The 12,997-nt window shown below is 37.1% G+C and overlaps 1 protein-coding gene across 2 annotated transcripts in view; it reads right to left on the bottom strand.

Annotated features, from left to right (window-relative positions):
* The window catches only part of LOC461139 (cytosolic beta-glucosidase), a 1,143,797-nt gene that overhangs the window by 1,101,118 nt on the left and 29,682 nt on the right, over positions 1–12,997 (bottom strand). For both annotated transcript variants that reach the window (XM_063809428.1, XM_063809430.1), the window contains exons 2-3: positions 12,802–12,935; positions 11,187–11,290 (exon numbers count right to left, since the gene is read on the bottom strand). In XM_063809428.1, the coding sequence (XP_063665498.1) occupies positions 11,187–11,205 (19 nt within the window). In that variant the 5' untranslated portion in view covers positions 11,206–11,290; positions 12,802–12,935. The remainder of the gene's footprint in view (positions 1–11,186; positions 11,291–12,801; positions 12,936–12,997) is intronic.

Below are 12,997 nucleotides of genomic sequence, written 5' to 3'. Positions count from 1 at the left end.
CTTCTTACTCAGATGTGGAAGCTAAAAAGTTGATCTCATGGAAGTAAAAAGTAGAACAGAGGACACTAGAGGCTGGGAAGAGTAGGGAGAAGAGGTGGGGGATTGAGAGAGATTTGTTAAAAAATAAAAATTTCAGCCAGGCATGTAATCCCAGGACTTTGGGAGGCCGAGGCGGGTGGACCACGGGGTCAGGAGTTCGAGATCAGCCTGTTCAATATGGTGAGACCCCCATTCCTACTAAAAAATACAAAAATTAACCAGGCGTGGTGGCACGTGCCTGTAGTTCCAGCTACTCGGGAGGCTGAGGCAAGAGAATCACTTGAACCTGGGAGGCTGAGGTTGCAGTGAGCTGAGATGGCACCACTGCACTCCAGCCTGCGTGACAGAGTGAGACTCTATCTCAAAAAAAATAAATAAATAAAAATAAAAATAAAAAATTATAACTAGATAGGATAAATTAGTTCTAGTATTCTATAGAACTGTAGGATGACTATACTTAACAATAATAATATCTAGTCTCAAATAGCTAGAAGGAGGATATTCCATGTTCCCAAAACAAAAAAATGATAAATATATGTTAACTACCTTGATCTGATCACTACACATTACACCTATCAAAACATCACTATGTACCTCAAATACATACAAATATTATGTGTCAATTTTAAAAGCTTATTTTAAAACACAGGTTAATAAAAGTATAACAAATTTATTTAATCAAAGTTTTATGTGACACAGGAGACTTCGGGTATAAAGACTCAAAGACCCAGGAAAAACTGACATTTTTTTATGCTTAGATTAAATGAAGAATGGACAGCCATATAGAAATATGACTGGACAAAAGGGTATGATCTAATGGTAACAGGGGGAAACCCAGCAAGGCCAGACTATTCAGATACTTCTTGGCCTCCCTATGTAGCATTTCTTCCTCCTGGGTATGGGACAAGATCCATCTGAAATGATTTGCTTCAAAGGAAAAGAGGGAGTGTGATTTGTTTAGGTTTTATGACTTGCTTTGGGGAAGATGAGTTTGTATGACCCACCTTAGGGGAAAAGAATATTGCTTTCTATGAATCAATTCCAAGGGAGAAAAAAGCAGGAGATAGGAGGATGGGAAAAAGGCAGAAAGACTTTGCTTCTGAGGCCCTTCCAATCTACTTCAGTTCAAAGTACTCAGTGCACCAAGGTGCTGTACTTTGGGGTATCACTTCCTGAGCCCCAGCAACAGTCATGCAACAACAGGCAGCAAAAATGTCATGCTTCTCTACACCAGCTGAAGTCAGCTGCAGCACTTGAATTTTCCACCTCAGCTTAAATGTCACATTCCAGAACAAAGCTCGAGTCTAGAGACCTGCACTACAGGGTGAGATTTGGATAAAAGATAGGGTAGATATTCCAAGCCAAGACTTGACCATTTATGCCTCTTTTTCTTTAACACCTAATCCATAGATAAACTACAGATGATTTGAGGAAGAAGGAGAGGTCAGAAAAACAGACAGGCAGCTATGTCATTCTTTCAGTAACTGTTGACAATATGTATATGGGACTTGGGTTCACAATGCCCAGGCCTGGGACAGGTTTAACCGCTTCAGTTTATCTTAAGACTTTTCTCATTCTTCATAGTGAAACCAGGTATTCATGAGGGAGGCGGAAGGGAATCAAGTGTAACCAGGCATTATTCTACCCACTTTGCAAAGCTGACTTAGTTCCTCTTCACAACAGTCCTAAAGGCTTGAAGTCTTATTTTCTTTTTACAGATTTAGAAATGTGAGTTTATCAAGACTAAGCAATCTGATGAATTCAAAGCTAGAAAGGAGTGGAATCGGGATTTATTTGACTGTAAAATCTATTGGCTTCGGCACAGGTCATGACTCTTCCTTAAACCACTAAACACTCAAAGCTAAGCTCCAATGTGTGAAGAGGGTGTGAAGATTTTGGCTCTTCACTCTGCAAGAGGACAACCATTGCAGCCCTACCCATTCTGCCTTTTGTGAAGCTAAATTTTTTTTTTAAATCATCATTTTCCATTTAGGCAAAATCCAGACTTTTCCTAACAAAATGTGGCTGAGAAGGAAGAGGCTTCCCATAGAAGTAAGATTGTGTATTTACATCAATAGGTGAAAGGAAAGTTATTTGGAATGTGGGAACTGTGGTTTTATTGTGTGGGAATCACTAGAGATTAAGACCCAAGTACCATCCTCCTTTTCTTCTGGACACTCACAGAAGCATAAATCACCTTCATTTGGGACTCTGACTTCTGACTTTCTAGACTGTTACCACCTTTATTTAAAAGGTTATACTAACAGACTGTTTCCTTTGTCTAAAAGAGGTTGCAGTTTCTTTTCATAGGTAGATTTTAAGATCCTTGAGCACTTGGGCCCTATGTTAACTATTGTGGTATCCACAAATAACCTGTCCTTGCCCTCCTGGGATTCTCACTGAATAAGGGAAGCAGGGAGGGAAGGAAGGATTAGGGGAAAAGAGTAAGGTTTGGGGAAAAAAGTAAGGTTTGGTGAAAAAAAGAGAGAGAGAGAAAGGGAAGGAAAGAAGGAAGGAAGGAAGGGAAAGAGAAAGAAAGAAAGAAAAAGAAAAAGAAAGAAAGAAAGAAAGAAAAGAGAGAGAGAAAGAGAGAGAGAAAGGAAGAAAAAGAAAGAAGGAAGGAGAGAGAGAAAGAAAGAAAGAAAAAGAAAGAAGGAAGGAGAGAGAGAGAAAGAAAAGAGAGAGGGAGGAAGGAGGGAAGGAGGGAAGGAAGGAAGGAGGGAAGGAGGGAAGGAAGGAAGGGAGGGAGGAAGGGAGAAGGGGAGGGAGGGAAATGGACTCAAACCCAACTTTCTACAGCTCTGCCACATCTTTGCATGTCCATCTTCCATGAATCATCTTGGTCATTCTTTCTCATCTTGAGGCCTCCCTTAATCTCTCTAAAACCCATAAATTGAATAGACAATCACTTACTTGTGGCTCAAATGTACTTCATCAGCAAAAGTTAATTTTCTGTTGGTGAACAAGCCCAGGCCCTAAAACCTCACAATTTGTGACCCGTTCATGATTTATAAGTCACTTCAAAAAAAAAAAAAAAAAAAAACAGTTCCAGCAGCTGCATCTGATACCCATGGCAAGCATCACAGCAGCGGGTGGAGGTATCTTTTGCTGTAATTATATGAAGACAAAGCAAAGAAAGGTAAAATGTTGGTTGTTTTTATTTAAGATCAGAAAGTATCTTAGAGAGTATTTCCACTTGCCTTAGTTTATAAATTAGAAATTTAAGACAGGTGTTGACAGTTATAAGATCCACGGGAATCAGTCCCAGAATTAATTGCTTTCTACTTGCTCTTAACATGAACAATGCTAGGTCGGGTGGAGGGTGCTCATAAAGGGATTAGAATCTACAAAGATCATCTTAACAGCCACTGGGAAGCCTGTAAATTTGAATTATTACTTTCACATAAATCACTGCATAGATTTGCATTGTGATTGTTATTATAAAGCATTGTTATAGATATCCAGTCAAGCCCAGAAATAATTCTGTTATCTTAAAAATGTCACTTATTTTGCATGTATATTAACTATTAAAATAATTAATTGGGAGGCCACTAGGCTGAGACAACTTCAGTGCCTTTTGTTCCTACTAAACAGACCGAAACCCAAAACATGCCAGGGCCAACCATGAGGATACTCAGAAAATTCCCAACCCGGAGTCAGATCTGAATAACCATTAGGAACAAAGTGGGCTTGGGAACATTTCCTAAGATTTATTTCTCAAGGTTCCTCAACTGCCTGCCACTTTTATTGTTTAAGGATCAGGTGAATCCTACAACCTGTTATAAAATAAAAAACATGATACACAGGTAAAATTGGGTTATTGGTTTTAATGTTGATTTTGAGAAAAATTAATCTAACAGTACTTTTAATTAAAGTTTGTTATAAATTAATTCTATATCAACTTCCAACTTCTTAAAACACACTTTTGATTATAGGTTCTGTCAGTGAATCCTCCAAGTAAAACAAAACTCCTTAGCCTGGAAGTCAAAGCTTTCCTAGATTTGACAGAGCGTCTTTTCTCAGACTCATATACCTAAGTCTGGTCAAACTGAATGACTATTCATGATTTATATTCACAGACCGAATATTTATTTATTCCTTTTCTAATGTTGTTTCTGCTGTGTGGAATACTTTTTCTTCTCCATCTCCATTTGTCCAATTCTTACTCATCCCTCAAGTTTCAAACATCATTCATATGAGATTCTATCTAATTTCCCTAGAGTCAACATTATTTTTTTCATTCTCTGAACTAGTGTTTTGTTTATATTATGTGAAATCAAAGCTCATCTGACATGTCACTTCATGTCAGCAACCATAGCAAATGAGTCTCTCTTGCCCAAATCGACTCTGCTTCTCTCTCCCAGGTGTGCTTGCATATTCTGTCTCTGCAATCTATGATGCCCTCTATCTATTCATTCACTTGGTGAGCTTCTTATCCTGCAAGCCTCAGTCCAAGTGCCACCTTGTCAGCCAGGACTCCTATAGGCAGGTGAAGTAAATTCTCCCCACCATACCATAGCACTGAACTGACTTCAAGAAGTAGTAGAGGAAGGTATAGTTATTTTGTGTATGTGTGAGTGTGTGCGTCTGTGTGTTTTATTTTTAGAGATAGGGTCTTGCTATGTTGCCCAGGCAGGAGTGCAGTGACTATTCACAGGTGCAATCAGAGAGCACCACAGTCTCAAACTCCTCGCTTCATGAGATCCTCTTGCCACAGCTTCCTGTAGCTAGGACTACAGGTGCGCACCACCACATTCAACTAAGAAGTTGTATTTTTTAACACATGACAACGCTGTATTTCAATCCTAGCTCAGTCACTCACCAATCTGATTATTTTGATTAAATCTACTCTAAACTCGTATTTTCTCCATTAAAAACTAAGGCAGGAGAGAGAGAAAAAAAGAACATACTAGAGAAACTACAATAGCTTACAAAATCATGAGAATGTGTGAACAAAACACATGAAAAATTGAGGAAATAAATAAGCCACAAATATCCACATGACTCTGGGTTCATTCCTATCATAATACATCACAATTACTTTCATATTGATGCTCTCTCTGGACCATGGGCCCCTGGAAGGTAGCTCTCCTAAGTAGCATAGAACTTTGGAGCTTGATAAATACCTGGGTTTGAATCAGCTCTGTGGTTTACCAACTGTGAGAACAGGAAGCAAGATACTTCATCTCTTTATGCCTCAATTTTACTACCTGTAATATGCATGTACTAAAATTGGGTGGGTTGTTGTAAAAATCAGGTAGGTATAAATAAGCTCAGGAAAAATAAATCTAGCAAAATGATACTTCTCAAAATATAATTTATTATATTAGTAATTACAGTAGCTAATAGTAGGACATAGAAGATGCTAAATAAATGTTTCATGAATGAAGAAATGAGAAGACTATAAAGCACTATGCAAAGATTAAGAAGTATTTTGACTGTTGACTTGATGTGATTATTTCAACTCTAAGATCCAGTTCCCACCTAATAAGGTAATTTGTTTATTTCTGTGGTTAGCCTGTAAAAGCCTGCTCCTCATGCTGCTAAAGTGAAGCTCTCTGAACTTCTTCCAGTTTTGAGTGCTGCCCAATTCACAAATTTTTTATGTGAAAATAAACTCTGTTAAATTTATTTTGTGTGAAGTTTTTCTTTTAACATAACCAAGCCCCCCTAACACCCTTGCTCTTGAACAATAACAACAAAAACCAGTAAGGTGTACTGGTTACAAGCACATGCTCTGTTCCATGAGTTGAAATTCAGGATCTGGTACTCAATAGCTGTTAAGTACTTAAAGTCAAACTATGTTTCAATTTCTTCAACTACAAAACAGAGATAGTACATATTTTTGAGAGTTATACAATTAACATTTCATTTACAGGGAATATTTAGAACTATTTCTGATATATAATCATCATGGGTGATTATATACACGTTTATTTCATATGTATGAATTCATCATTTATGTAATGGTTAAATATGATTTCATTAATACTCCAAGTCTTTGTAAATTTAACTCCAGGATCCAGATAAAAGAGATTTCATCTGTTTTCGAAATGTGCTGGAAAATATCTCTACGTGAATGATTAAAGTTTATTTTTGGGCAATGAGACAATCTACGTAGGAGACCAAAGCATTCTTCAGCAGGCTTCTGTGGGTCAAAATAAAGAATGTTGAATTTTTATCTTCTAGAGATTATTTTTCCTAAATACCCTTCTCAATCCGTACAACCAACATACAGACATTAGTTAAGAGTCTAATATCTGGCATTTGTAAAACAAGAGCTTTGGGGTTAACTAAAGTTATAAGATTCCTTTAAGGACTAAGGTGCTCAGCATGTTGCTGCATTCCATGAAAAAATGAAGTATGAGGCATGTTCCTTTCCTACAAAAAGCATGTAGTATGCAGAGCAAATATTTTTAAATTAAATAAGAAAGAAAGAACTACTGAGTAGAATAAAAGCCTATTTATCTTGGCTTAAAACTGAAAACCCAATATATTCTTACTCTGGGCTATTTTTTTGTGTGGCCTGAATCTTCTGATTCTCCATCATTCTATACATTGCAATATATCATGTACACAATTTAAACACCCAGTTTTACAGCAAAGGCATTTCCATGAGTCATCTCTTGACTGCTTCTTGTTTATCTCATGCACGCTTCTGACAGCCTAACAGCATCACCTTTCTGAGATGTTTCACTCTCTTTAAGTTCTCATGTCTTTCCCAGCATCCACTTTATCTTGGACATGTGCCTGTTCACTCACTTCAAATATGTCAGCAGTAAAAGTGACAGTGGGTTTTGGTGTCAAAAATAGAGAAATGAAGCATACTTTTTACTCTCACTGAAAGAGCTTTTAAGATCATTTAGTTTTAAAGTTTATGAGCTGTTAAGAATTACCCATTTCATAGAATTTATGCTGCTATGTATCTTCCTTAACATTTTCTTAAATAACTGATTTTTTGTATCCCTTTCATTTTTAATATATTTTAATGCTAATTTAATATAAACTATTTTACATGATTTGTACGTCTATCCTATCTCCCCTAAAAACAGCCAACAGTTTTAAGTGCCTAATATATATTAGACACTGTTCTATGTCATTTAATCCTCCAAAAATAACTACCTGAGAAAAGCATTATTATTAACTCCATATTATAGATAAGAAAATGGAGGTTAAGTAAAGGCATATAATTTGGCCAAAGACTTATAGTCAGGAAACAGAAGAGCAGGATTGGAACTCAGTTTTTCTGACTCCGAGTCCTGAATTTTTCATTTCTATGTCTTAGCAGCTTCTCCGGCAGTTTGGGTATTCCTTTAGAACAGAAGCAGTGTATTGCTCTAATTTGCGTATCTCTTCCTAACACTCAGCACAAGAGCCTCTTGTGTAGTAGCTTCTTATTAAATATTTGAGAAGAAGGAGGAGGAGGAAAAAGAGGAGAAGAAATGAAAGAAGGAGGAAGGAAGGAAGGAAGGGAGGGAGGGGGAACGGAGGGAGGGTAGGAGGAAGGAAGGAAGGGAGGGAGGGAGGGGGAACGGAGGGAGGGTAGGAGGAAGGGAGGGAGGGAGGGAAGCAGGAAGGAAGAAAGGAGGAAGAAAGGAAGAAGGAAGGAACGAAGGAAGGAGAAAGGAGATGGATTCCAAGAATGGTATAATGACTGTAAGAAGGTTTAGTCTTTCTTAAAGATATCTCCCTGCTTCACAAAACCTTGAGCTCCAGCCAACAGCACCCACTCACCATTCCCAGCTTCCTGAGTAGGGGATAATAATGGGAGGTGAACAGGCAATGCGTTTCTAATTTTCTGCATGGATGCCTTAGTTACTATTAAGATATTGTCAAAGGGAAGTAATTTCAAAGAAGAGAAGCTAGCCTGATTAAGAAATTCGATTAAGATTTACTTTTGAGAAAATATTAAAAGCTTAGAGAAAAAAGAGATTAAGATTGGGAGCCATTAAAGGACCCCCTCAGATATCAAACTGGCAGAAGACAACTGCTCACTGACACAGCACAAAGCCTTTATATTGACATCTTTTATAATAGTAATCACAAGCCTGCATTTTCAGCAGGTCCAAGGCCAAGCATACCCATATTAGCTGCAATTCTAACAAGCTTCATGTTTCACTTCAAAGTCTGGAGGTTCTCTGTTTAATCAGACAAGTCTCCCTGCCTTCTCTTGCTAGGCCACTAAGGGCTTAGGTCCTAATCTTAGCACATGAAATTAGCCTAATCCTGCCCCTTGAGATCCTGTGAATTTTTTTTTCTCTCCTTAGAGATTTGCTGAGACCAAAATAACTACCCCAACCACCTTACTTAAGAGATCATTACTTTTAACCAAGAAGCACTATATGTCAAGCTCCTTGCCTGTGGAGTCCCTCGCAGACCATCAAATCATTCAAAACACACTTCTTGAACACTTGGACACAGGAAGGGGAACATCACACACAGGGGCCAGTTGTGGGGTGGGGGGAGGGGGGAGGGATAGCATTAGGAGATATACCTAATGTAAATGACGAGTTAATGGGTGCAGCACACCAACATGGCACATGTATACATATGTAACAAACCTGCACGTTGTGCACATGTACCCTAGAACTTAAAGTATAATAAAAATATATATATATAAATGTATATATATATAAATGTGTATATATATAAAAATGTGTATATATATATAAATGTGTATATATATATATAAATGTGTATATATATATAAATGTGTATATATATATATATATAAATGTGTATATATATATATATATATATATATATATATATATATATATATATATATATAAAACACTTCTCTTCCTGCCAGTGCTACCCTATAGTTGATGGTCTGGCATGTGGCCTCAGGAGCATAGCCAAGAAAGGATGTCAGAGACTGGTCTTCCAGGGAGATCTCAGAGATGGGTCCTCTGGTAACAGCTCACATCTGTATTCCCTGACCTTTACAAATCCTACCTGTTTCTATGTCTGGGTTTTATATCTTCAGCAGAATTTGAAAGCTGTCAAATTTACTCAAAATGGGCTCTGGCCACTCATTCTCTGGCCAGTTCAAATATTCTCTCACATGGTGCTCCTAACACTAGCTAAGTAAGGAGAAAGCTGTCAAGGTGACTACTGGCACAACAGCAGCCAGTAGGGAATGCCTCAACAAGTCTACTACAGTTGAAATATTTGAAATCCCTGGGAAAGACAAGGCATAAGAAATTGAAATTACCAGGAAAGTAGAGGGCCCTTTTAATTTTTTTTTCTTCCTAATTTTCCTTCAGGGTAAGAAACAAGGTCTCAAATTTCAAAAGCCCACACTTCTATAGATTAAAAAAAAATAGTGGTATTGCCACCCAAGGATTTTATAAGACAAATGAAAGCTTTCATGTTCTTGTACACATGCGTGTGCTGAACATTTATAGAATATCTCAGTTGGTGAGACAGAACAATGTCTTTCTCAATTTACAGGAAGAAATGTGAAACTGAAAGTGACAACAGTTTGCAACTTTCCACTTCCCACCAAGATCTATGTAATAATATTCTACTTTTAGAAACCCCAAAGTGTACATATGTTTGAGGAATGCAGGGATATGCCAAAAAACACAACATGCCCTGGAATTAGACATTAGAATTAGGTTATGTTCTAATGTTACATCTCCTTTTCTCAACTCAGTAAACTCCCAAGAATTGCAAAATAATTCTATCATAATACTTTTGGGTTTGTTTGTATGTAAATTGTATTCCATTTAAAATAACTTTTACTTTTTTGTTTCTAAAATAATGAAGAATTATTGTAGATGTGTTAGAAAGATTAAAGAAACAAAAATAAGAAAATAGGAATCACACTCCCAGAGGTAATTAACATTTAACATCTTCAAGTACATCCTATCAGTCACCGTGTTATGTTTTGTTCTTTTAAGCAAGAGAACCCCCTTTATTACATAATTCTTCACAATGTTCTTCTGTAAGACAGAAAATGGCTATTTTAAACCCATTTTCAATATCTGTAGAGTAGAGCTGAGGGAGCAGAAAGATGGGGCATAGCATCTTTATGTATTTTCATGTGTATAAAGTCCAAGAAAATTTTTTAAAGCTAAAGGCTACTTAAAATTAAATATGGTTAAATGAATACTCTTTACTTTGTGTTCAAGCCTTCTTTCTAATAATCTTAAAATAACAATGTAAGGATAAATTGACAAACAGAATGAGAAGAGATAACAAAGTGTGAGAAACTGGAAAGCAATTGGACAAGTATTAACAGATTTAGCAAAACAGAGAAAAACAAAACCAAAGCTACCAGTAGGAGACAGCGTAGAAGCAAGCTGGCAAGCTGACTTAGCCCTTGGAATTCCAAAATCTAAAAATGATATTGTTGGTAGGGTTGAGCAATGAAGGATTTACTAAAAAATATGTCTTATAAGCAGCAAGATAAGATCCAATGCTGTGCTGGTAACGAGCTCCCTACTCCACCCCACCCCCAATAAAAAGCCCTGTTTGCCAGTTTTCATGACGTAAATATTCCCATCATGGCCAATTTCAAGCTATCAATATAATGTTACTCAACACAGAACTGGGAAGACATGAACACATGTCTTCCAGAGAGCTGGCTCAAGCCAGCTCCACCACACCTCTTATTTGACCCTATTAAGCAGTAGAGGAATTATCCTTTTTTTTCTGCAACCAAAGAATGGCTGCTTATTCTCTGAAGAAATGTCAGAGACACAGGACTCAGAGACATGAGGTTTAATTAAGAAGAAGTTACAGCATGAAAAGGGTGACTACATGGAAATGTATTTATGGTGCAGCCTCTTTCCTTTCCTGCTTTCCAGAACTGTCTACTGGCTGCAGATAAGAGAATCTCTTTATGGGGGAACTGAAAACAGAAGAAAAATCAAGGGATAATGGCATTTGAGGGTTCCTCAATGACCGCCCAGCCACATCACACCAGAGTGGAACCCCAACCTGAGAGGCTCTTACCCAGAGCTTCCAGTCGGCATTTCAGTGGATCACTTTTAAAAATAAATGGTGATGGGGTGATGGAAATGCTACCCCCAAAATATGACATCTTGGAATACTGAGTATTTTAAGTTGAAGGAAATTGAGAAAATTGCAGAAGCAGAAAGGTCTTCGTGATCTTCTCTTTCTCTGATTTCTCCTACCTTTCTCTCCTGAGGTCATAAAAAGAATTCTCTGGCTTACTTCCCCTCAAAGTATGTGGTGTGACCTGATATGACCCTCATTCCAGAGGGATTCTTCCTTATACCTGGAGGCAAAGAACAATCTGAACAAACAGGCCTTGCTAAGTTCCCCCTAGTTTATATCCATTAGATCATACCCTTTTGTCCTCCAATCACACTTTTGCACAGATCCATAACAATATTTAGTTTTCCCTGGGTCTTTAGATCATTTCTGAAGGCTCTTGTGCCCTGTAAAATGTTGATGGAATTAATTTGTTATGTTTTTCTCTTGTTAATCTGTCTTTTGTTAGAGGAATGTCAGTCTTGAATCTTGTGATGGGTAAGAAAAGGAGAATCCTTTTTCTCCTTTACAATGGAAAGTTATATTGGTGCTGGTATTACAATTATTGAGATAGGATCTCACTGTCACCAAGGCTATAGTGCAGTGGTGTGATCTCAACTCACTGTAGCCTCTGCTTCCTGGGCTCAAGTGATCCTCCCACCTTTGCCTCCCAGGTAGCTGGGAGAACCATAAAAGAACAACATAAAATTAGCCACCATGCCCAGCTAATTTTTATATTTTTTGTAGATATGGGGTTTCACCATGTTGCCCATGTGGGTCCAGAACTCCTGGGCTCAAGTGATCCTCCCACCTTGGCCTCCCAAAGTGCCAGGATTAAAGGTATGAGCCACTATGCCAGTGCTGGTAATATTAGTCTTGTTATTCTGACACTACTGTGTATAATGTGGGATGAGCATACATGTAATTTTGAGATATTCTATCATCCCCTGCGTCCTTAAGACCAGAAAAAGGAGGGTAAATGTAACATAGAAAGACTTCAACCCTCACATTTATAGTCAATTGATTTTTGTCAAAGATGTCAATGACTTGTCATCTTTGAGGAAAGACAAATGTCAAGACAACTGGAGTTTTATACACTGAAAATATAAACTTTAATTCAGACCTCACACCATCTATAAAAATTAACTCAAAAATGGATTATAGACTTAAATATTGGAGCTAAAGCTATTAAACATTTAGAAAAAAACATAAAGATAATCCTCATGACCTTGGATTACGCAAATATTTCTCAGATATGACACCAAAAGCAAAATGTGTTAAATGAAAAAATGATAAATTGGATACCTTTGATAAATTTTATCAAAATTAAAATCTTTTTACCTTCAAAATATATCATTTAATAATGAAAAGGCAAGACTGACTGGGATAAAATATTTGCAACATATATAACTAAGAAAAGACTAGTACTCATGGTAAAAAAAAAAAAAAAAGACTTTTTATAACTCAGTAAGAAGCCAAACAATCCATTTTTTTAAAAAAGGACAAAAGATTTGAATAGATATAAAGAAAAATGCAAACGTGATCGAGAAGTTCATGAAAAGATGTTCAACATGAGTAATCATCAGGAAAAATCAAACTAAAATCACAATGAAATACTACTTCACAGCGACTAGAAAAGCTATAATCAAAAAGAATGACAATACCAAATATTGGTCAGGATTTGCTAATGGGAGAACACCTTGAAATTTTGGAAATCAATACAGCTACTTCTTAAAAACGTAAACAGAAACTTACCATATAACGTAGCAATTCCATCCTAAGCATTTACTTGAGAGGAATGAAAACTGGTGTCCACCAAAGATGTCAATGATCGTGGCAGCATTATTTATAATAGCCAAAAAGCTGGAAGCCTCTCAAACAGCCAACAACTGGTGAAAAGATAAACAAAATGTGATCTATCCATATAATAAGATAGTAGTCAATCACCAAA

The sequence above is a fragment of the Pan troglodytes genome, chromosome 3 (genome assembly GCF_028858775.2).
Source record: "Pan troglodytes isolate AG18354 chromosome 3, NHGRI_mPanTro3-v2.0_pri, whole genome shotgun sequence".
Classification (NCBI taxonomy): domain Eukaryota; kingdom Metazoa; phylum Chordata; class Mammalia; order Primates; family Hominidae; genus Pan; species Pan troglodytes.
The sequence above is the reverse complement of the archived record's forward strand: the minus strand, read 5'-3'. Positions and strand labels throughout refer to the sequence as shown.